The 26141-nt window shown below is 44.6% G+C and overlaps 1 protein-coding gene across 4 annotated transcripts in view; it reads right to left on the bottom strand.

The window, feature by feature from the left end:
* Positions 1-26141, bottom strand: part of SOBP (sine oculis binding protein homolog) — a 158729-nt gene that overhangs the window by 33072 nt on the left and 99516 nt on the right. For 2 of the 4 annotated variants that reach the window (XM_079938675.1, XM_079938674.1), the window contains one exon: positions 24465-24605. The exons of the other annotated variants lie outside the window; for them this stretch is intronic. In XM_079938675.1, the coding sequence (XP_079794801.1) occupies positions 24465-24605 (141 nt within the window). The remainder of the gene's footprint in view (positions 1-24464; positions 24606-26141) is intronic. 4 annotated transcript variants of the gene reach the window in all.

The following is a 26141-nucleotide window of genomic DNA, read 5'->3' as shown; positions in this document are numbered from 1 at the left end:
TATTCCTTGGGGGCAAAAAGACTGTCCCATCGCCCAGTTCTTGGCACTGGGGGGCCACGTTTGCTGCCAGAACAATTGCCCAGGCTCCAGGAAGATGGGCAGCAATGGCTAGTCCTGCCTTGCTTGTTTCCTCGAGCTTCTATATAGCGAGCCTCCAACTTCAGGGAGACCAAGAATCTACCCCAGCTTTACAAACTTTCTCCGATTTAATCCCGACCACGGCCCTTTCCGGTATTACTCTATATTAAAAGATGAGGACAATCTGGGAAGGGTCAGGGACTTCAAAGTCCTTTCTGATCCCACACTACTTCCTCCTGTGGTTAAGGAGCTCCTCGTGGCATCATCCTACCGTGTACCCTGCTATAGGTGTGGGGTGCCCAGGGCAGCCTCGGCCCAGGAAAGCAGGAAGGTGACATCAGGATATGCCTCTTACACAGACCTCTTTACACCAGCACTATTTCTGAGGGTCACCACAGAAAGGAAATGTGACTGCCACATCAAGTCCTTGCCTGTTCCTAATTCCACTGCAAACCCCGCCCCCCTTCTCATTGACTACTCCTATCCCAACTCTATCGCCTACAGGGTATCCTGAGAAACACCAGTCCCATCAATGTTCTGCCCCGAAAAAAGGATTCCATGGTCAAATGAGCTTGGGAAAAGTTGCACACCCTATGCTCCTCTGGAAGAGTCTCATTGCACATTGCCATATTTAAGCCACTGAGAAGTTCTGCAGAAAAGAAACATTTAACTTAGGTAATCCAGAGTTTCCTCAACTTTCCAAAAATAGAAATCTTTTTTTTTTTTCCTAGTAGGATCCTGTAGAAAATCACTTTGGAAAATGATGCCTGTCAGACAGAGCCAGGAAACCTAGGCCTTAACATTTTTCGTTTGCTTAAAGCTTTCCTCTGTGGTGCCGGGCCTGGGCCTTTACACCCCAGAGCACTGTCTTGCGCGTGGTAAGGCTTCCCACGTGCAACTGTTGGTTGTTTTCTGAATTGTAAGAGAAGGCGAAGGTGATTCCCATGCCTTTGCCCTTCCACATGTTCACAGGCTCTGCCCTGCTGGGAATCAAGGTTACTCGTCCCCTTGCAGCCCTTTTCTCAGCCCTACAGCTCCCTCCTCCCCTCTCATCAGCTTCCTGTGTTCATCGAGGCCTGGACCCTATTACATTTCACCCTGTGGTTTCAGCTTCTGCAGTCACTACAAACTCAATTTCTGTCCTCTCAGTTCTAGTTACCCGACACAGCCCGCCAGCCCACAGGATGTCATGAATACTGTTACCTCTTGTGTGACCTTCCAAACCCTGAAGCTCCACCCAAGAGCATTTTAGGTCACACCACTGCATTTTCTGCATTATAGATGAATGCACGAGCATCTCATGGGAACCGAGGCTCCACGATCAAGGGGGCAAACTCTTAGAGCACAGCAACAAGAAAAACAAATGGCTTATCAGTATTTTCATATTCATATACAAAGGAGCATCCTTATCTGTCCCGCTAAATAAAAATATAAAATCAAGAATTACTGCCCCAATCAGCTTTGCTGGCCCACTGACTCTGAACTGGATTCGACTGGTCCATGAGGGTTTATTCCACGCCAAGCCACACTGGTCCTGTTATCTCTTCCTCTGGCTATTCTCCACCATAGGAGAAATTCACCCTCACAGGCGTGTGTCCTACATTGGGTTACACTGTGCAAAACTGATAGCGGGAACACCACTTAGCAGAATATTTCACCCCACTGTATTGAGGCATGCTGCCAACTAGGCACAGTGGATGAAGAAATTTAATTTTGTCCTTTGTGTAAATAATATGCAACCCAAGCATTTGGAAGAGTGTTTGGCACATAGTACTCAGTAAATATTTGTTGAATGAATAATAAAGTGAACTAACAAACGAAAAAGAAAAAAGAAAAAAAAGAGTGTGTCCTAAAGGGCCAGGAGAACTATGGTCTCAAAAGGAAAATGGGTGGTTAACTATCCCTGGGCTAAGTCCATTTTTCTAATCAGACACCTGCATCCTGTAACACATACTTCATAGCCTGATAAACCCAGCAGGAGCACGGAGGCCCTAATACTGCGATTTCTAACAGATCACCTACTCTCCCAAGTCCTATCAGTTGGAAGTAACTCAAATTCTTTCCTAAGTCCTGTTAACAACGTACAGTCATTTTATCCAACAATCTGACTGAAAAGGGTTGCGACAATTGTCTAATGAGAAAGCCTAGTACTACCTAAGCTGCCCATACCTATGTTTCTAGACACTTTGAGAGAACACGGGCTTGGCCCTGGGAGAGTCAAAATGAGCCGTGGAGTGAGCAGACTCGCTGGCTAATTGAGATTTTTGCTTAGCGCCAGTGAGACGTAAGACGTGAGCTCGGATTGGAATTCCATTATGGGTTTTTAATAATTAAACATTACATGTTCGATACCTTACTCTTCTGTATTACTTTTTAAATATTAATCTATTTACATCAGCTGGACTTCCTGCAGCTTGACACGCAGTAAATGGGAGTCACACTGAGAGAGACAACTGTGTTCCTAGCTTAAGACATCTTTGATGTTCAGTAACAGTAAACACGACACTAACCCTCAGTTCAACCCAGTCCTGTAGCATGACTCATGACTACCCCCCGCTTTTAGAAGGTAGTTTCTTCCATTTTCCAACACACTCATTATTACACTGACTTTTTAAATTAGCAAGAATCCAAATTCGTCTTATTTGGAGAGTTTTATAATGCCCCTTGAGACCTCAGGGGCACAGGGGGCACCCTGCCCTCTTCAGAACCAGGGTTGGAAATGGACGTGGAAGGCACCTGAGGGTTTCCTTGGCTACTACCCCACACTGTGATGAGATGCCAGCAGGAAAATTCAAAACCCGGAGTGCACATAAAAACCTCATCAAGGGCTAACCCTGCTTTACCTAGTGCCCTCATGCCGAGAGGACGTCTCCTCGGGTGGGCAGCAGCCACGGTCCTCCTGGGGAACGCTGCTGCTTCCGCCGCGGCCTTTCCGCCTCCCATTTCATCCCTGTCAGCAGCTCCCCGGTGCCCTTCTCTCTGCTGCTGGGGGGTTTCTGACTCTGATTTTTGCTGCCTGTCCGTCCTCTCCCGGCTCCAACCCAGAACATCCTGGAGACAGAGAGAGGGCTTCCCGAACGAACGCCTGAATGCAACAGTGGACGACCTGAGGCTGATCATCAGTGGAATTCGGGATTCTAGGCCGGGCAGGATGATCAAAGGCCGTCTAAATCCAAGGACGAGGAGAACACACGCAGCGATTGTCCACTGCCCCAGAGATTATGGACCCCGCTGTCTCCACAATTAAGGTAATCAGCAGACCCACGTCTCTGCACGCCCCTCGCAGAGCGCGCCATAGAACAGTCTCCGATTTGGTTTCAACTTAAGAATTTTATTCCCTTTTAAGACAAAGCTAGCCGTGCAGACCGGCGATGGTCTGTTTTAAAGAGTAAAACTCCATCTTATTTAATAAAAAAAGATGTAGGATTCAAAGTGGAAAATTACATGGGAGCTGCCCTTGTTATAGGAAAATAGCCCCCCTGCCCGGACTGCCCACCTCTGTGACCACAGAGGAAGCCGGGACCCCCCCAAGAGGTTAAACATAAAAATCTCTACCAAATTCAGTATATCTTTCCATTGTTTTACCTGTCAGTACTATTTAATGGCTTATGCAAAATACCTCATTTCAAATGTCTCTAATTAGTCTCAGAAGGAAAGCCCAGTCCCACACCCTCCAGGCTATGCATGTGCCCACAATGGCTGGTCACATGGCCGCATGTGACCAGCTGGTCCCAGACCACACGGCTGGTCCGGGAAGGCCGCAAGTCCTAGACAGTGACTGGTGGCCCCCAGAATCTGGGCCCATCCTGGAAGAGTTGTCTGTACTAGACTTTGGGAGGAACAAGTAGATTCCTAGCATGTAGGGGAAATGGTCCAGAGAAGAAAAGCTCCAGGATTATGGAGGGTTTGCAGTGGCTGAGGGCGCCATCTTCCTCAACCAGTTGTTTTCAATTCTCCCTGCAGCAGGTGTCTCCTTTTGACCCAGAGTTTCAAGATCCTTTCCCACCGATCACAGAACGTTTGACGTTCGCCTCCTCTTCCTGCCCCTTAGAGGCACCGCTAACAAGCAGGCAGAGAAGTCGGGTGCCTGCTCCACCCCAGATTCTCTCCAGAATTCTCCTCTGATTCTCACATTTGGATTTGACCCTTGGGAACATAACCACCTTTCAAAAAGTCCTGGTTGTAAGAAAAGCAAGCACTTGCTATAGGCGGACAGAAGTCATTCAGTAGGAGGTTGCCCACTGAGCTTTTCATGTTTATGAGACAGACTAGAAAGCAGAAAGCTAAGCACTCTCCGTTTGCCTGATCTACAGAGACTGTGGTTTCCTCAAGATTATCTCGGCCTTTGTCCCTCTGATTTTCAAGTGACTTGGAAAACACAGGACAGCATTCCCTAGAAGATATCTAAAAGCTTCATCAATCTATTGCTTGGAAGTAGCCCACTAATATTCAGTCTAAATCTTTCTTTGCTTAATTTCATTCCATCACTCTTACCCTAATTAGATATACCCCTTGTCTCGAGCTAAACAAATGTCTTCCTTCCTCAGTATTTACATCCTTCAGATGTCTGAAGACCATGATCATGCCAACCACCCAAATCCTCAGACCTCACTAATGTGAGCCGAATGCAGTAGGAAGAACGATAACACAGAAAGTCCCTGTTGTTTGCCTCAGACTCCAGCTGGGTCTTCCCTGCTTTGTTATCTCCCAAGATGCTTACCCACGGAGCAGCTCCATTTTGAGCTTTCCAATGATTAGCCTAAAAAGGGAAATGCCAATGGGTCACAGCGGTACACAGTGATCAGAGGGTATTCAAATTGATGCTCCCACTGAACTTATAAAAAGGAGACAAAATCCCCAAAGAATAATTACTCTAAATATTTCAGAAATGTCCATCAGTGATGCTGAGTGATTTTTTTTTAAAAGGAGAGACATAATTTAAACAGTGAAAATGATAGATCACTATCAAATTCCCTTTCAATACTGGTTTTGCATTCAGCATATAACAACTCAGCAGCTAAGTTCAAGGTCATAATGCCTTGGAGTCGAACAGGCACCAGGAGTCATTTTTGTCTCACCTTCCATTCAGTGCAGGGAGCCCTGCCACAATCTGCTTGGCTGGTCATCAGACTCAACTGTGATGCTTCTGCCAACGGGGAACTCACTACTCCACAAGGGTGTCCATCCTACTCTTCTGAGCAAACTCTTTCTGATACTGAGAAGAAATCTGCCTTCCTGCAACCCCTACCCATAGGCCTGGCCCTCTCCCCCAGAGCCACTCAGCATGGCTGCGTCCTCTTCCGCAGAGCTGCCCTTAATCTACCTGGCAACAGGGTCATATGTGTTCCCCTGGCCTCATCTCAGTCACTTCCATTGTCCTTAGGGCATCATGACTTCCAGACTGTCACAGTTCTGGCTGCCTTCATCTCACCTTCATTTCATTCTCAACACGTGACACCCAGGTTAAAACACAACACTCTCCTGAGCCTGCCCTCCAGGGATCGCGAGCGCTTAGCTTGCGGGGGACTCCACAGTGTGGTTCCGCGGTTGTTGGAAAGGTCTTCCTTTCCTCTTCTTCAGGTATGACATTCTACCTTTAAAGATTTATTTCTTTAGGTTAAAATAATACATATCCAGGAGTCCTCTGTTAAAAATCCAAATATCCCCAAAGGGGTAACATTTTAAACCACCCACAGCCAGTATAAATTGATTTATTCAGCAACTTTGGACTGAGAGCTGGATTCTAATTGCTGGCTTTGTCATTTTCTAGCCATGCAACCACAAGCAAGTTATTTAACCTTTCTGAATAAGAAGAATAATTAGCTGAGAATAACATATTGGGGCCTATAAGTTAAGACAATAGTCCCTGCACATTACCCAAGTATCTGTGAACTTATAGCAAATACATTTTTCCTTTTCTCTTTCTTTTCTTCCCACGTACTACCTCTACAATTCTCGGGGGAAAAAAGGGCTGCTTTCTACAGACAGGAGTAGAGTGGGTCATTGTTATAGTTAATACCAAGGTCATCATGGGGTAACACAAAACATGTGAGTGATATTCCAATCAACACCTGAATGGTTATGTATTTTTAATAAATGTTTTTCTGCCAGCCCTTTAAAGTATTTTGAGGCATCACCCTTGAAATAAAGTCAAAGAGAATCCCTGATTTGAACAGGTATTTTTCTTCTGGGATTAGTCTTAGAAGGACCCTTGAGAAACTCTAAATATCGATCTCTGTAGCATAAATGAAATGTAAGCGGCCACAGCCTTGACCCCTGGCTAGGATGGATGAAGCTGCAGTAGGGCAGACTGCACTGAGTGTTCCAAGTTTCTATAGAAAGACAGCTCTGGGGCTCTGGGCCAGACCTTCTCCAACTTAATTAAGTACACGTCGGAATCACCTGGTGGTCTTGTTAAACCACAGATTCCAGATATTTGTAGACCAATGTTCATTGAAGCATTATTCACAGTAGCCAAAGGATGGAAACAATCCAAGTGTTCATCAACAGTTGAATGGTTAAACAAAACTTGGCACACGCATACAATGAAATATTATTCAACCATAAAGATGAACAAAGTGCTGATACATGCTACACCACCACGGATGAACCTTGAAAACATTATGCTAAGTGAAAGGAGCCAGACCCCAAAGGCCAAATATTGCATGATTCCACCTGCATGAAACACCTCTAGAATAGGCAACTCATAGGGACAGAAAGTAGATTAGAGGTTCTCAGAGGCTGGGGGGAGAGGGGGGAGGGGAGTTATTGCTTAATGGTTATAGATTTTCTGTGTGGGGTGACGAAGAGTTCTGGAAATAGTGGTGATGGTTGTACAACATTGAGAATGCCACTGAATTATATGCTTAATATGGGTAAAATTGCAACTGTTATGTTACATTATATTTTAGCACAGTATTAGAAAAAGCGAACCCCACACATTCCAGGGCAACACCCCCAGAGTTTGTGATTCTGGTCTGGGATGGGGGTCTAAGAATCTGCATTTCTAACAAGTTCCTAGGTGAGGCCGATGCAGCTGGCCTGGGGACCACATTTTGAAACTACTGCCACAAGCCTACAATGAAGCTAAGCAAACCCTTCAACTTCTCCTGCTTTGCTTTGCTGATCATCTAGAAAAGCTCACACTTCTCTGCATGTATAGCAATGTCAACCCAAGCTGGGAATAATAAAAGCAGCTGCATCTAGGTCGACTTGAGGCTCTCAGTGCTTCCCTGTGGTTTTCTCCCTCTTCTACTCAGTTTTGAGCCACCGTTGACCAGCAGGAATGCCAATAACTAACACCAACTTCAGCAGGGTAGGGACAGGTACAAGTCAGAATGTGCACTGGGGGCCTGGAGAAGTCATCTTCAGGGTCTCATCCTCGGAGAACTGTCCCCCTCCCCAATCCAAACTCACCACATGAACAGTGGATTATTTTCTAATAGGGCTTAGAAAAGCGCTTGCTGCCTAAAGTTTCAAAAGAACTTGTGTGCCAGGCTCCCTGATATTGATCTGGGCAAGATATTCGTATGGGGCATACAGGACGTAATGCATATGTCTCATTCGGGGTCTGGTAAAAGGCCGAAAGGCTCACATTTCTGAGATTCTCTTTTTTGACGTTTTTGGGTTCACCTCAAGTTCACTGGTTTTCCCGACGGTATTACTTAACTTCTTCAAATTTAATATATTTTTATTCCTGCTCATTTGAGTGTTGTATTTCCACACATGCATGCTTAATTGAGCAAAGTGCACTGGACGTTTTTCCCTACAGAGGTAACACGGCACGGCTTTCTCACCCGGAAGGAACGGCATCCTTGTCACCACTGCTGAGTAGCCTGCCGTCAATGGCTGACACATGAATATCCATGGCAACACAGGTGAACCCAATGCCTGGCCTGATGCCAATGGATGGAGCAGGTCGGGTCCTCCCACCGGGCTGAGGGAAGACGATAGCTTTTACTCAGCAAGCAGATAAAGTGTTGGTTCTTTTCCATTTGCAGGGCTGTCGTGTTTAAATATGAAAATGTTGCTTATAGACAAATGTTAGTGACAGCGGCCTGTGGAGACTATCACAGTTTGCACTCTCACTCCTGCTAAAAATAGGCTTCTTTTCTCTGGATTCCTTCAAATTCCACATCTGCAGGAAGTTTTTGTTGCCGTGGTTGTGGCCCTTTTCTTTCTTTTCCGAAGATTACTGCTCTTTGGCTCCGCCAGGGCCCCCTCCCCTCCCCCTCCCCAGGAGAAGCCATTCAGAAGGACGATAAACACCTCAGGCTCAGACAGTCCCACAAAGGCCTCACGTGGTTTCTCAGTTCTTATCACAAGCCCTGCCTCTGAAGTCTTTAGGGAAGGGGGAACGGGGCAGCGACCAGTGGCGGAATCATTTGACCTTCAGCAGTAAAAGATGGGGCCTGATGGGACTGACGTGGCAGGTTGGGAAGCAAAACCAGAGGGTGAGACTCCTGTGTTTGGACCCCACTTGGCAGCCACACCTGCAATGGCCAAGCAGACGGCCTGCTCTCTCTCACATGCTGGAATACTTTTGTTTTCCAGGTATTATATTCACACCCAGCAAATGGTAACTATGGTAATGATGCATTTTGAGCAAATGTTCAGTTCTTCTCAAGGCAAGTGTTCAATAGCCTTTATTATTCTCTCTCCTTCTTTCCTGCCCAAGGTGTGTGTGTGTGTGTGTGTGTGTGTGTGTGTGTGTGTGTGTGTGAGAGAGAGAGAGAGAGAGAGAGAGAGAGAAGGGAAGGAAAGGGGGAGGGAAGGAAGGAAGGAAGGAAGGAGGGAGGGAGGGAGGGAAGGAGGAAGGTAGGGAAGCGTTGCCGTGGGTATTTTCAGAACCAGCCAGAAGATATTGCATGGCACAGGACCTAAGCGCCTGGAGATGCTCCAAGTGCTTCACAACACGTTAGAATCACTGCAAAAGATTTTCTCGGCCCCATTCTCAAGGGTTCTGACTCAGCTGGTCTGCAGCAGGTGGGGTCCCCTCAAGGGCTTGCGTGGTAGCCACGTGGCACCTGCCCCGGCCTCCTGAGCAAAGGCCACAGGTCGGCTCTTGGATCTTTTGGCTGCTGAGACCTGCCATGTCTTCTTCCCAGACCATCCTTCCTCACTCCCTGCCGCCTCTGCGGGCCACTCACCTCGGATATGCCCTCCTTTTCAGGAAGTGGCAAGGATCCTGGCTGTGAAACGTTTCACGGGAGACAGTCCAGAAAGCTGTTATGGCTCCTCCTCCCCCAGAAAGGAAGACGGGCTAGCTTTGCAGTCCTGGCCCAGCTGCCTTGTTCTGGGGGACCCTAGGCAGCTCTGGACTGAATGAGCACCAGGGGAAGGGAAGGATCCATCTCATAACCCTTCTGCTCCCAGCTTTTCCCAAGTACCTGACCCTTGGTAGGTACCTGACAGAGGTTTGCTAAAGTGTTAGGTGTTTTCTCAGTTTTCCACAGAGCACACAACCTATGAAACGGGGCAGGGGGCCTCCAACTGGGAGAGGAGATGTGACTAAGAAGAAGGCTCTTTAAATGAATTCCTATGAACTGATCCCTCTGTGGGCCCCGACTTGGCTTATGGAAACTGGAGATGTGTGTTTATGGTGGGGGGGATCCTCCTAGAACTGGATCCCTAGGTCAGGAATGGGTCAAAAAGCACCAGAGGATGGAGCCCTGGGACGGCTTGGGCAGCATCTTAAGATTATGACCCCATTGCCCAGCCCTAATTTACTGTCTCCCTCCCAGTTTAGTCCTCCCCAGGGATAGGGTGCAGGGCTTCCCAGGTAGACCTTCCAGAATCTCTGTCCACTTTTATCTGGGATTCCTAATGCCCTAATGGAGCCAGTGGGTAAGATCAGCCCACTGAGCAGGGCTGCTAACACCAGCCTGAAAGCTCCTCGGGATCCGGCAGAGAGGTCCTGGGGAAGGTATCAACTACCTATGTGTTAAATACAAATTCTGCACTACAAGCTGAATTACGACCAAGAATCTCAGCATTATGCCCCACAGCTGTTCTGTAATTTCTCTCTACCATCCACAGACATCAATGTATTCCTGAGATTTGCCGAGGAATAGGATGTGTAGCCTAATGGTATACATCCTGAGGCTTTTCTTGCCTAGGGGAGCTATTCCTACAAAACCCAGTCTCCTTCAGCAGCCTATGTGCCCCTCTCTAGAGTGTTGGTCTCTGAGGTGGGGCAGGGTACCTCAGAGAGTACAAAGACAATCTACTGAAGTGATGGAAGAAAATATTAGGGTGTCTAATGTTTTGTTTTTCTACTGGTGGGGCATGTAATCAAAACCCCACTGAGATCACAGGTCTAAGGGAGAGTCTGGCCTCACTTTTTATGAAACACTCAAAGTGGCAGATTAGGGTGTGAATAGCTGGGGGGCAAGGATGACGCTCCCTAGGTTTTTCTTTGGGGAGGGCGATAATGGGCAGGTCAGAAGTGAGGGATGCCCCTTGTTTCTGTGTCAGCCGAAGGAGCTTTCTGACGCCAAATCTAACAGACTCACCTGATTCCCTCTCGTGGATCGGATGTGATTCGTCCCTCCTTGGGACCCTTCTTTGGCACTTTTCCCCTTGCTCAAAGCTCAGGTCACTGTAATTTCTGATGTTACTTGAGTTTTTATCATGTCTGTCCTAGACTCTTAGCTTCTCGAGGGCAGTGTCTGTTTCTTAACTCATCTCCTGAAGGCTTTGCATACAGTATCTGATGGAGAACCCTTGCAAACATAAAGCTTTCATTTTAAAAGAGATGACCATGTCATAGTGAGGTCCCTGAGCACTAAGTATTCCCTGACTTTGGGTTCCATACTCAGTGGAAACTCAAAAACAGCTTTTAAGTTTGCCTATGTAAGTCCCTTGATTCATGTTTGCCTAAGACTTTTTAAAAACCACTATTTATTATCACTGCAATCTCAATTTTAAAAAAAGAAAAGAAAAAAGACATTTCAATGCCACACAACTAAAAGACATAATCTCAGAAAGAAAAGATCAGCCTTCCCCCAAAAGACTGGGACCTTACACCTCCATATAAAGTATTTAAACAGCATCCTCATTTTTCCCATTCATAATGCCCCAGTCCAGGGATTACCATTTAGAAACAACTGAGGCGGAGGGAAGCAACAGCACAATTGCCAACCAAGTCACTGACAGCACTTTGTTCCCTTGGGCAGTGCGGAAGAGACAAGCCCGGTTCTGAACAGAACTAGTGATGTGTGAGATGTAAGATGTTTATCCCACTTTCTCCTTCATAGGTCTGTCTCTCCCTTGGTTATCTATCCTTCTTTCAGGGCCTTGATCCCAGATAGATAAAACCCAAGGCTTTCACCTTAGATAGCATCAAAACCCAAAGCAAATAACCTCTGATGGTAGAATTTCAGGTGAGTGGGTGGCCATCCCTCCCCCTTGAGTAGCCCTTCAAATCAGAGCATCTTCATGGTTACAAGCCAATCCACCTCTCTCCAGCTGGCCCTCTAAAAAGGTCCAAAGCTCCAGCAGCCGTTAGGACCCTGACTGACACAGTCTCTCACATCTGGTCAGAGGACAGCATAAAATGCTGATAGAGTTAATTCTATCATTTGAACTGAAAACAATGTTATACCCAGAAAAGGTGATTATACTGACTGTACTGCATGTACATCATCAAGAAGACCCAACCTTAAGCCACATACTGCCCACAGGCACACAAAAGGCTGCCGAACTGCACGTGAGCAGCTCTTCCTGAGTCCTTCAGTACTAAGGCTTTTCTATTGTTTCTTCAGTTTGTCAAGTGCTAGCATATGCTTGCTATAATAGGTACCAGGTACCAAATGCTTAAGAAAAATTAGAAGAAAAACTCTTAAATGGAAAAAATTATATTCATTTAAAAAATTCTTTTGGTTGCACCATGAGGGACGTGGGATCTTAGTTCCCCGATCAGGGATTGAACCCACGCCCACGACAGTGGAAGATCGGAGTCCTAACCATTGGACAACCAGGGAAGTCTCTATATTCATTAACTTAATTTTTTCTGCAACAATGCCCGTATTTGACACCAGCAGCAGAACATGAAGGCCCAGCTGGAGGTGCACCAGTGTTCCTTGGGAGTTTAATGATAACAGGCCAGAATATTTTACATCAGGCCTGTCCCAGAAATTCCGGGTGGCCATAGACATGATCCTTTAAGTTAACCGTCCACTTCCTGTTGTGCAATAAATTGTCACCAATTGCCTGAAAAAAACATCAGGACACATGATCTGACCTATATTTGTTCTGCCACGGTGTGTAAGGCAGACTGGGATGTATAGCTGAAGCCCCAAGTCATCTTGCTGATTTATAGTGACAACAGGCAGAACATTTGAAACCAGGTGCCCTGGAAAAGGTACAGTAGCCATATTAATAACATCACCCAGAGCACATCCCCAGGACTGGACTTAAGGTCAAATGCTCACTGGCCCTAATCCCTTGTCACACACACCTTCTTCCCAGTTCCCTTTCTTGGTGTGGACAACAGACTCTGTACCCAGACTATGAGAAACCCAAGGCCTCCCAGTCTGTCATGTGCTAAGCTCCCTCACCTGTTCAATGCACAGGGTGGGGAGGGAAGGGAGGAATGGGGGCAGTGCTAAGCCCCAAGTTGGGCACCACTGTGGACAGCTACTTAGAAGTCACATGGCAGGGACCGGGATTGCCCAGGCTACCCTTCCCACAGCACATGTTCACCTGCCTGAGCAGAGGGAAGCCAGCCAAGTCCAGCCCCTCCTGGTCCTCCAGGCAGAAAACAAGGGGATGAATCCTGGTTCAGACCTTGCCCCTCTATCCTCCACCCTGCCCAGCCTGTGGACCCCACCTCCCATCCCACCAGGCTGAGCCACCTCTCCTAGGGTGAGATGCCACGCGGGAACCCTGTCTTTTCCCTTTGGGGATTAAACAATGAAGCCCAAATGCCAGGCACCAGAAGCTGTTTGGAATTCAGTTTCCCATCAACGGCCTCACCTTTTCTTCCCAAACTGGAGCCCTAAAACTCCGACTGCAAACATGCAGAGGCGCTAAAGCAGTGGCTGACCTTCCTTCCCATGGAGCTGCGGTCTCTCGAGGCTGTGTCCCCCATCCCATCTACCTTTACCAGCCCCCAACCTGCTCCTTCTAGAGACTCCCAGCAAGATACTCTCTCAGCTGAGGGTACGAATTCTATCTGTTGAACGGGATAAGATTTTCAGTGACTGTGAAAGAGACTCCAGCAGGGGAAGGAGTACGGGGTATGAATTTTTGAATGCGTTGTGGGCAGGTGTCCTATGATGATAAGGAGCCCGCTGAAGCCGACTCAAATTTACAGGATAAAAATACCCAGAGCTTCTCAGACTGTAGGGTACACATGACTCCCCCAGGATCTGGTTAAAATGCAGGTTCTGATTCAGGATGGCTGGGTAGGGCCTGAGAGTCTGCAGTCCTGCCAGGGGCCCGGGTGGAGTCCAGGCTGCCCGTGGGTGGACCACATTTTGATAGTGAGGGGCTACAGACAACCCGGGGTGGGAGGGTCAGCCCACAGTCAACGGAACCATATCTTCTGAACCCCAAGACAGGGCCTATGGTCTAAGGGAAGATTGGGGTTTGCTTTCGGGAGCCAGAGGCAGTGTGGAAGCCACGCCAGGATGCTGAAGCTTCTCACTTCCTGGTTCATTCTCAGAGACTCTGGGGGTGGTGGTTCTGAAACTCAGCTCCCGAGGACACACTGTTTGCCTCTAAGCTGGACCAGCTGGAGCTGCTACTTCAATCAAATCACTTTGCCTCCTCCCAGACCACTGAGGAGAAATGTTAATGCACTGATTTTGCAAATTTATGTTTTTCTCCTATATATTTTCCTCAGCTTTAACTAGAAAGCTTCAAGATTTAGCTATGGCAGGAGAACCTCTAGTAGGAGAAGGGCAGCTCACTGAGCAAGAGGCAGAGATCCCTGAGCTTCACCACCTCTGGGGCTGCCCCACATCAGCCCTGCTGCCCCCCCCCCCCCCCCCGCCATGGGTCTGTAAACGGCAGCTGTCTGGTCTTTAAAGCGCGCGCACAAGCATCAGCCCTACTTTGACTTGCTTTATTCCCTGCAGGACTTCAAAAAAGATACTATAGTATACAACATGTGAGAACAAAAGGGAAATACACTCAGAGAGTACAGGAAGCACAAAGGCTGCCGGGCAGTGCCTGGTCTGTTCAGCATAAAAAGTTGAGGGAAACGTGAGCACGGGGTATGAACAGACAGAAAAGTGAGGCGAGGAAACGGGAGGAGGGGAAGATGTCTCTGAGCAGGCTGACAGGTGACCGTAACCTGTGGGGAAATGCAGCCAGGAAGAAGTTCCTGGGGGCTGAAAAGTTTTTATGAACTGGAATGTCATATTTGAGCTTCTCGTGGTCCTGTGATATAAAAGCCCTCAGTAAAAAGTTGCTGCACGCACATGCACGCCCACAGGGTCACACACACACACACACGCACGCACACCACAGTCTGGCACAGAGAATCTAATATATCAAACTCACAGGTCCCAAAGTGCCGGCACAATTATGCAGGCCTGGGTCGAGACACAGGATCCAACTTCAGGGCCAACTTGGAGGGCGTTATTATACCACAAATCACTAGGGGGCGCCCTCACCGACATCCACACTGTAGTGAGGGCCAAGAAAGCCTGCCTATCCCCTGCCCTCACCCTTCTTAGTTTCCGAAGGGAAGAAGGTGGGAAGGGGAAATAGATGGCAACCGGGTTCGGGGTAGAGATGCGGGATTGAGTTTAGAAATATGAGACGCCACTCCCTTCAGTCTCTTCATAAACGGAGTGGCCAGGTCTCCAAAACAGGCTGAGCAGGGAAATAAACTCCTATCACAAGGCAGTAACTACAGCATGCATAAACAGGAATTACCCAGATTCAGCAGCAAAGGACTATCTCACAGACGGAGGCTGCAGTATCTGCTAGCAAGGCATTCAAAGATGACGAAACCAATGGGCAAGCAGCAAAGGAAGACGAATGGGAAACAAGAAACTGCCACTCCTGTTTAGTTAGCTTGATAATATATTTACTGAACTGTTTATGACTTTGTATCTCATATGTGTATTACAGATGGCAAAAGTTCCTCCTAGTTCATGCAGTGGGGATTAAATAGGTCAGTAATTCATAGTGTTCCCAAGAGTGACACTACTTCCAGATGCTGGGCACCTGAACTCATCTGAGGACCACTGGTTTGTGAAAACAGATGATAAACGTGAAACTGGGAAGGCTGTGCAAATCCCGGGATGTGCAGTCATCACCCCGATAGCCAAGGTGCCTGTGTCTGCCTGTGGGTATGATGCCCTCAACAAAGGACATCCCCCAACACAGCCCTGAAATCCCAGCCCAGCAAATAAGGAAACTTTCCCAAGAGCAATCCAATTTGTTCAATCTGAACTTACCTCCTCACCCTCCACTTTTTAAGGAATTATTACAGGGGTTGGGGGTACTCCAGGCCCCCAAAGCATGAGAGCCACAGGTACCCTCCACCTTCTGGCCCTGCCTTCCCTCATGGGACCTCCCATCTCCGGGGGGAAGGGGACTGGTGTGGAAACACCAGCTTGGTGCGGACACACCAGCTTCATGCACCTCCCTGGGCATAGAGGTTTCCTTCATGCTCCTATAGCACTTTTTTGAGACTCCTATTACATGGTACTTAAACTGCTTTTGAGACAGTTTTCCACTGTGTTTTCAAAGCCAGCCCTGGCATGTCTGTAAACATCAGTTCATATTCCTGGAATAAATCTTTTTTGTGTTCCATCCTACTACCCACAGGGGTACAGATGGCATGTTTTATGTGGTGGCCACTATTTACAATCCAACCCCATGGAGGCCCAGGAGATGCCACAAATGGAGCCCACACAGGAAGACAGCCCCTTTGGTAGAGACATTTGTCCCGACGGGCCAGGAGTGCCAGGAAAGGACACACCCTGAAAGTACATGGGGTGCCTCTGTGCCGCTGACACACATCCTCTGTTCTGGGCCAGTGGGGTCTTGGGCATCCCCAGGAGGCACACGGAGAGGCAGGCTTTGCCCAAGTGACAGTGGGGTATGTGCGGCCAGTGGCTGTAGGCAGGCAAAACAGCACACAAAATGCCCAAAATTGGTTGCAGAGTTAAAAACATCAACAAAGCAAATCCTTCCTACCAAGGAGGCTCACCACATTCATTTGCATGTTCATGAGCATCTGCTAGCTGAGTACCAACGTATCCTTCTTTCTATCCTGATGGACAGCCATTCATCACAATAGACTTGACCGTGTCAGTACCTCAATGAGGGGATAATAGAAGCAGGGTTTTTTTGTTGGGGAGGAGGGAGGGAAGGAGAGAAGAATCGCTTCACTCTGAAAAATACTTTGAAGAAGCCACGGCTGCCTCTGTCTCAGACGAAGATAGCATTTGCCGAAAATGTCAACAGATTGCTTCTTGAGTTGGAGTAGTGCAGACATCAAAAGCTTATTTTAACAGGGCATTTGCTTAAAATCACTTGGTTGGTTTAGGCATTTAGAATGTCTCTGACTATATAATTTGGATTAAGAGGTTCTTGTTGGGTTTTACTGATTTAGCATAAATCAGAAGGACATACTGGAATAGACCCCTTCACATAACCAGAGCCTTTAGGCCATGAACGTAGTAAAATTTGCTCTTTGTTTGTGCTGCATTTTTAGTGGGTTCTTTTTTCTTTCTTTCTTTGTTATTATTATTTTTTTTTAACGCGGCTTAGTTGCTATGCGGAGGCTTAGCGCTCCTGCTCGGGGATCAGTTCCAGACTTCGGTTTGATTTGAAACAAGCCAAGCAAATTTGCCTGAATGTGATTTCAAAAGGTTTTCCTATTTCTCTCATCAGGAGATTGAAGGAAGCTGGGAAGCAAGACACTATTTGAGTTCAAATAATGCTGGCCTGATTTTCTCAAGAATTCGGTACGATTCAGTAGACACAGTTCTGATGGACGACCACCGACCACAGCTGCAATGGCTCTCAGGACCAGGTCTCAGGAAGCTTAATTTCAAAAGGCAGATTACTCATACTTGGAGATAAAGTCTTTTCCCTCCATTTTTACTTTTCTTTCAGTCTTTTTCACTTTCTCTCTCCATATCACATTGACTAGATGTGACTCAAAAGTTAATGGTAATTGCTCTCATCTTAATTTAGCAAAGAGAGAGGAAGAGAGGGAGAGAAATGAGTGTAAGTTGTAGATCTAAGCACAGGTCATTACAGGTGTGTTATATTAGTGTATTCATGAGCCCCCCAGGGACAGACATGCTGCGATATCCAATAACTTTCTTAATGTGTAATTACACACCATCGGACTATAATTGATTAATTGAAAAGAGAACGTAGGCAGATGTGAGGGCAAGACTTCTGCTGCTCATTAAATGAATATGTCCTTGCTTGTCTTCAATAAGTTAAGTGGAACTACTCAAAAGCAATTAAGTCAGTAGTGAAATTCATTAAATTTTAAGTAATTATTGGTATTAAATTCTGTAATAGAATTCAAGACTTTGCATCGTTCTATTTCAAAAAGAAAGATGATCATTCTATGGGGCCAATTCAACAGAATGAGGGCTCTGAGAAAACTACATCTTGGAGCCACTGACATTTCGTATGAAAATCACCTGAGAGAGAGAAGGAGCTGGAAGAGGGCTAGGGGGATTTCCGGAAGCTTTGCTTGCCATCCTAGACCAGATAGACCCGAGTGTCTCACTTAAACCTAGGAATGTAGTCGTGTTTCCAAAGCAATTCTTTCATTTAAAATCTTAATCTAAATAGTTCGAAAAGAATGAAAAAGACATATTTTTAAACCTAATGCCTTGAATACTACACCTGATACTTTCTCTAGTAGCTAAATTCAAACACAAACATGGATATGCGGCATTGAATGCAATTTGGAGAAAATTCTTTCCAGGCTCCACTCTCATGTGGGAAATGAACCTGGGTGACTGGGGTGGCGGGGAGACTATGAGGTATGCCACAGTTCAGAGAGGGAACCCCAGATAGTTCTCAGAGCCCAGAAGTGGCTCCTACACCTTCTGCCACTATTCATTCTGCCCAAGAAACCAGACAACTCAGAAATCTATCAGAGAGGAACTCCATTCAGCCAGTGCTGCCGCATTCCAGACATTCCTGACAACTCCCTAGACGCAGGAGAGACCTTGGAGTCTGAGCTGGCTGTGGAAAAGTGCCAACAGGGAGCCACACCAGTACGGTTTGTTCATTCATTCATGCAGTAGGTATTTCTTGAGCGCTTATTCAAAGCCTTTAGTAAAATGAGTTTATAAATACTTATGTATGTCTATATCTATCTATCATCGATCATCTAACTATAATATAAAGTAAATGTACAAAGAACTTATAGAAACCAGGGGGCAATTCTGTGAAGATGGAGTCCATTTCGTACCCATCCAAGATGATCTTGCGCCCTGCACCTCGTAAGCACTCAGTAAAAGCTCGCTGACTGAATGATGGAAGAAACTGATGACGTGGGCTTTGAGGAGAGCATGATTGTGTGTGGCACCCGCATAAAGTTCTCTAATTGATGGAAACAGTTAAGAGATGTTAATGGCATGGCCAGGATAAGCCAAAGAGATGGTGATGATGGCAGCTGAGAGTGAAGGAGAACTGATTGCAGAACCTTTGTCTATTCCCAGGTTTCTTGCTCTAACCATCAGCATCTTTAACAGTCCTGTCATTTCTTTCTTGGGATAGAAAACTTAAAATGTAAACCCATGTATTGTGGTCATTTTAAAAAAAACAACAACAGTGGCTTCAACTACATTTTTTAAGTCATACTTTCAAATCTACAAATAACTCTGTATGGTTAGTTTCACAATCTAAAAAGACATTATTGTACTTTCATTGTTTGCTGGGGCTAACACTTCGAGGACATGAGAGCCAGTCTAGATGCAAGGCTATGGGGCTGCTGGTTCTGGAGAGGCACTGTTCCCACCCTGGGCCCCATGAGAGGCGTCCCCACAGCAGGCTGACCAGACACAGAGACAGGAGGGAGATATGTGATTCTTACCATTCCCCAAAGGAGGAGAGAAAAGCATATTACGTACACTCTAATTGCTGTTGGAAGAAAAAAAATTCCAGTCCTCGCACACATTGTAATTTTAGAAACCATAACTAAAGCTAAAACTAAATTAGACTAAATAGGTGTATTAGGCTCAGAAAGAAAAAAAAATCAGGGCATGTGGAAAGACATTAGGTCTCATTTTCTGTTTGCATGTTTTTCTGCTATAAAGGGCAATTTATTGTCCCACAGCTCATTTTAATCTTCAACATGACCTTGATAATCTGTGTAGGATAGAGGCAGCCCAACAATTTCAAAGAGGAGTTCTAACCAAGAGAGATGCTTTCCAGCTTTATCATGTTCACTTAATGACATTCTGCTCACATTATTTTGGATTTTTGCTTCTTTTCTTTCTTTTTTTTCATTTTTATGACTGTCACAAGTTCCACATGCATTTTAGCGAAATCAGGCCAAAAGAAAACTGATTTATCAAATCAATAATTAAGTGCCTAACTGATAATCCTGAAACTTATCAGCATATGAACAAAGAAGATGGCCAAAGAAGTAGGTGATGGTGTTTACTTCCAAAAGAAAAGTAAAATTTTAAATAGTCAGGTAATTAGGAAAATCAGGGAACGTGGGATTATAAGAAATTTGCTTTGGAGGTTTAACTAGCAAACCCTTTTTGTGTAAGACTTTTTTCCCCCCAAACCATTTTATATTAGTCTAATACTCTATCTTAGTAAAGACAGTAAATTCAATAAGATGTTTTTTCTTTGATGAAGATCTTGAAAATCTTTAGGGTCATTACTGGATAAATACCAGTTCTCCTTCTAGAGTCCTGTACACGTGCAAGGTGTGAAGAGTAAGCTAAATCCACACAATCAAAAGCTATGTGTTATAAGATTTTTGTCTTCATTTTTAAAAAACAAGGAATCTAATTATTCATGTGAGTTTTATTTACTGGCATTTCTTTCTTTCTCTTAAAAGTTGAATACAAAAAAAGGGGGTTTATTCCCTTTATTAGTTACCTTTTGTTGAGTGCTTATTATACACCAAGCACTTTATATGTATTATCTCATTTAGCTTTTATGGCAACTCTAAATGGTGTATACAGCTATCGTTCCTGTTTTACACATGCAGAAACCGACCTTCCCAAGGCCACAAAGCTAGTCACCACACAGCCAGGTTAGTGTGACTCCAGGGCACATACGCTGCACTGCCTCTGTGCTGTTCTCTGGGCAAAGGAGTTATTGCATTCTTGTTAAGGGAGATTCTATCCCTCTTTAATCCAAATTTAAGATCCTTTCCCCCCTAGTTTGTGTTTAAATCACAATGATCCCTGAATCATTCTGGATCACAGTTCAGTTTCTTGCTTCTACTTTGATCTCAGTTTTTCCCACTGTTCACAACTACCTACTTACTCGATTACGACTCTTATCCAAAGTCTAAATTTATAAGAAAATTGGCTTGGGATGAAATCTTTGCCAGTTACTTATATTAACATGGTCATAAGAACTTGATGGCCAATATTTTTGGACAGTCATTTGCAGTCTCTTTCTTGCCTTTCCAGCTGTGAGAAGCATTTGTCCTCATCACAGCGTGCCTGGACTGTTCTAACCACCTTCTAGAAGTCTCGCTGCTCGTGTCCTGCAAGGCGTGAAAGCACTGCTTTCGTAATGGCACGTCCTGGCGCAGTTACCTAATACAGATCCCATAGCCTAAAACACCAAATGTGAAATTAGCTGTCTGGCTTTCACTGTTTTTATTACTTGACCACAACGTACCGAGGTAACTCTATTCTCACTACTCACAAAATGATGCCAGGCAGTGTCTCGATGACCCCCACGTGCTCCCTGCTCACCTCCCTCCCATCATTCCACCAATAGTCTTCTCTTTCTCTGAGACATACTTCCATTCCCCTTCCTCCAAGGACCAGCCCAGGCCCCACCTCCTCTGAGGATCTATTCCTGATGACTCCAGCCCACCATCTCTTCCCCATTAAATGACCCTTTACTTCCTTTTTCTACACATAATACTTCAGTACATATTTCTATTCTCTAATCAGCATACCACCACATCTGGCACTTTAATATACACTGGAAGTTCATTGTTCATATCAGCACAGTTTGCATGTAAGCTCCTTATGAGAAGGATCCACATTTTATGCTGTGTTTGCACTGCAACGCACGTCTTTTAAGCACAGCACTGGGGAGATGGTAGGTGCTCAATAAATGCACCTCGGCTGAAAGACAAATATCTTCAAAATCTGGGTCACATACATACCCCATCACCACCTACTCTCATATTAATTCCACCTTCTGAGTTGTCTCCATGACACTAAACACTCAGGTTTTTAGAAAAGGTTTTAAATCTTTACAGATATTGCATTGAATTATAGATATCGTCTTCATGCAAGGTACACAGAAGAATAAATCAGAGATGTAAGAAACTATCCAGACCAAACACACCAGAGAATATATCCCTTGAGAAAAGGTCTTTTGGGTTTGAATTATCAAGACCGGCTGTCTCTACTGATGCAATTCTCAACTTGGCTGATTTGATGACAGTCATAACATTGTTTAAAAATAAAAGTGCTAAGGAAAAATGAAAATGAAAATTTCACTACAACTTTATTTTTCCATGTTATTTATTTTTATGTGTTCATATATAAACATCAAATTATGTTTTTGATGTTTATATCAAATACTGCATAAATGATTGAGATGTGTTAAATGCCATAGGCTCATAAGCACTTCTGTAATGCTCTAGTTTATTTTCATTTTCCTTTATGTATGTATCCACATTTCTGCATGGGATATATAATTTGCCTTCATACACTGTATTTTATATACACAATGATGTCACAAATTGTCAAAATTCAAGCTCTCTGGCAAATATATAAATATTTCGCTAAGCCAAAACTAGTGTTTACACCATTTTTGTCCTAACACATTTATCAGACAATTTAGAAGTTAAAAACACCACTGCTTGAAATGGCTATATAATGGAGACCCCAAAGTATTTCATGTATCTTAATAATCAGGCTACTTTTCATTTGAAGGCCTTATTCTAGCATATGCTCAATATTAAATAACGCCTCCCTTCCCATCTCAGGCTTTGACATTTAAAAATGTTTATGTGGTTTTCCCCTTCTGTGTTCACACAAAGAAGAGTATAACAGATCCTGCTGCAATATCAGAATCAGATTCAAAATTTCCATTCAAAGGAAACCAAACTATATTGAGATCCGAACAGTATAAAACAGCAGAGTATTTCACAAAGTTAAATATAGGGTGTAACTTAGCTGATATCCTGAAGGTGGATTATCAAATTTGAAGTGTAGGAAATGTACTTATCTATGTGTACTTGTCTCTTCTGTAGATTGCGAACCTCTCTAAGAGATGATGGCGTTGGTGATGATGAGGGGTAAAAAGATCCTGATTTATTTTAAAAACCCATACTTTATCCTGATTTATTTTAAAAACCCATACTTTATCCTAATGGAATCTACAGTTCATTCTATTGAGAAAGAGAGAGAGAGAGAGAAACCATTGCTTCTCCACCAATGTATCTTCATGGATTTTCAAGAGAAATATTGATGGATATGCAATCCAAAGTAGAACATTAAGGACTTTTCTGGATAATTAAGGCAAAAGTACTGCTTATTATTTTAAACCTGGCTTATCGGGAGTATGTCTGAACTGGTTCAACATTTCCCTTGAAATTATGAACAAAGCCATCTATCAGCTCCACTGAAGGGAAAGGATACAGCAGTAAAATTCTCAGCCAAGACAACCACAGACCAACCCTCCACTCCACCTTGTCCGTGGCCAATGCACAACCCAGACCCAACCTTAAGCATTTCGTTTTTATGTGAACTAGAACCAGGGGGATATGTTATTGCATGCATTCAACCAACAATAATTTTTGAGCACCTACGTCCACAGATCATTGAATCTATATCACCACTGATCGTTAAGATGCTATTATTTTATACCATTAGGAAAAAACATGGCCAATGAAAAAAATGACAAGTCATCAACTGTAACATGCAATCCCCCTTCTTTTTTTGGCCTTTCTGCACAGCACACGGGATCTTAGTTCCCCGACAAGGGATTGAACCTGGGCCCTTGGCAGTGAGAGCTTGGAGTCATAAAATATGGGGTGGGCAAGCATGGTTCTCAGGGGTACACAGAGCTCTCAGCTAGGGGAGCCTCATCTGGACTTAAAAGAGGGTTATCTCAACTTCTGGTTGTACGTGGCCAAGGAGGAGAAGCTGGGAAGACAGCCCTCATGGAGAGTCCGATGCCTCAAACCAGAAGAGTAGGAAGTGTACAAAAAACATTATTACAAAAGACGCTTAAGCCAAATTCAATGAGAAAACACATTAAAGACCGTATTTGCCTGAACCTGCTTATTTGCCATTTAATCATGGCCGTCTATCTTTCTTCTTCTCTTGAAATTTCCTCTCACCGGTCCCCCATCACCCCCACATCCCCATCTCCGATTTCTTGCCTCCTTTATTACTCATATATGTCATTCTTCTCAAGTCCAAATACTTTTTATTCCCTTTCCCTTTTTCTCCCAAGAGACTTTCATTAGCTTGTTCTTCTAGCCATAAACCAAGCATATGACTAAATATGATTAATCCTAGTTCTGGCTGGTTTCTTAGGCACTTTTATATTGATAATTGATATCCTATCTGGTTTTCTGGCTTTGCTTGATATATGATGTAGAGTTTCTATCAAGCCATCAAAGGTGAATTCTCTTTGGTACTTTGGGTAATTGTTCAGTTCTAGCAATTAAAACAATGAGGGAAAATGTCACTGACCCCGAACTCCAGTATGCTACCTGATGGCCGGAAGTCTTGAAGGCAATAGATCAGTTCACCCCGAGGAATACAACCCCATCAAATCAAAAGAGGCCAAGCCTTTTTTGAAACGGCCTTACTGATTGTAAAAAGAATCAAAATCTTCAAAAGAAGATTTAACATTTATCATATATCATCTATTGCTGTCAGATTTTTAAAAACCCACTCAAACGCTTATAACACATTGAAAATTATATTTTCTATAGAGTACCAAATTTAAAAATATATATACTTTGGTTCCTTTCCCTATAATTTAGTATTCATTGGAAATTCTCAAACACTGACATGCCTTTCTGAATAAACTCCCCTTCCTAACGTTCCCACAGATGTTCTTTCTGGCTTCCGAATTCTACCAAAGAATTGTTACCATAAAGGAACTACAAAGAGCGATTCTGGATTAATTGCTTAATTCCTTCATGTCACAAACATAGATTGAACCCCTTCTCTCGCCCTGGGATGGAAGAATGTATCAGACCTGGTCCCTACCTTGAGAAGGTGGCAGTGTGTCTTGGCCTGAGCACAGGTCAGAGAGATGTGGGTCAAATCTAGGCTCTGCGCCTGCTCACTAGATCCCCTCCTCTCTCCCAGGGCAAGGAACGTAACATCCCCGAATTTTAATTTCCCCATCTGTAAAACAATAATAACAATATCTACTAGCAAAGGTATAGAGCGTACAGGGTCTAAAAAAGGGTCTGTAAAGACCAAGCACAACGGCACGTTGGGGGCACCCCACAAAGGATGGTTTCTTGTCTCCTTCCCTTAACAGGCTTATCAGAGGCACATCCATTTGCTACTGCAGACATTTACATGTGTAAATTATATTTTTCCTTTGCTTTGCATTTATTATCTTCGTTGTATATTTCTAAGATTAACAATTTTAGTATTAAAGGGGAGAGCAAGATGAAGGGGTCTTGGATCACGTAGAATCTTCCTGGACAGTTATATATATTTTTAAAAAGCTTAGCTATAAGAATTGTCTGCATAATGCACCTTTGTCCCTCTCATTGTTCACAAGGAATTATTGTGGCTTTTGCATGCAAATATAAATACGACTTTCAGATAATCTGTTGCTAGAAAATTTGGTCAATGGTATTCTAGGATGTGCTAGTAAGTATGCAACCTTGAAAGAAATAACCATAATCATAATTACAACAACCTCAATTGAATGCCATCCATTTGCTGAATACCGTTCTAAGCGTCATAGGGGTATTCATTCTTTCAGACCTCACACCAACCCTACAGGATACATAGGATTGTTGTCCTTATTTTACAGACAAGGACATGGACACAGAGATATTCAGTGACTTGCCCAAGGTCACACAGCCAGTGGGTGGAGTGGTGGAGCCTCCTGAATCTGAACCAAATAGTCTGGTTCAAGAGCTCAAGCTCTTTACCCCAACATCGTACTATTTTCTGGAAGTTTTAAGTTCTTCTTTGAAAAAGTATTCCAACATTTTAGTACCTCACAAATCAGCAACATTTGCTACGCAGCCAACAGGCATCTCTAGTGCCCTCGGCATAAATAGGCAAGTGAGTGGATGTTCAAGGGTTTCTCTGAAGTTTTGTCCTAAATTAAAATATTACCTGTGGGCTTCTATCCGACCCCACTGGAAAGAGACTCTCGTTAGAGAATAAAGGCAGGTACTTCCAGCATTTGCCTGAAGATTTTGTTTAAACTAATGCCACCTCCTAGATCCATTTTATTAGTAATAAGACTCCTGCTTATTGAACTTTTTCCTAGTGTGTGTCAGGCGCACTAAGTGCTTCATATACATGATCTCATTTACTCCTGAAAACAACCCTTATTTATCTTCATTGTATTGATAAAGGCACTGAGGCTCAGGGCAGGAAAGAAAGTTGCCCGGCTTGCACAGCTGGCGTGTCTGCAGAGCTGGGACTGGGACACCCACTCTTACCCACCATACCACAGTGCCTCCCCTGGAGAACACATGGTCCTCGATCCCTCTCTCTGGCTCCAAGAACCACTGTGATGTACTGTGTGATGGACTGCTCATGTAAGCTAGCATGAACACCAAACCATATGCCTCTGACCTTTTTGCACAGTGGCCCTGAAATGGGAAAGGCGAAGATCTCCATGCCTTAGAAAAGGGAGCATGCAGGGGACCAAGGGTCTCCAATCAAATCTAATCCCAAGCAGAGTAC

Source organism: Stenella coeruleoalba (genome assembly GCF_951394435.1).
Source record: "Stenella coeruleoalba genome assembly, chromosome: 12".
In the NCBI taxonomy this organism is placed as follows: Eukaryota; Metazoa; Chordata; class Mammalia; order Artiodactyla; family Delphinidae; genus Stenella; species Stenella coeruleoalba.
Note: the sequence above shows the minus strand (reverse complement) of the source record. Positions and strands in the feature narration are given on the sequence as shown.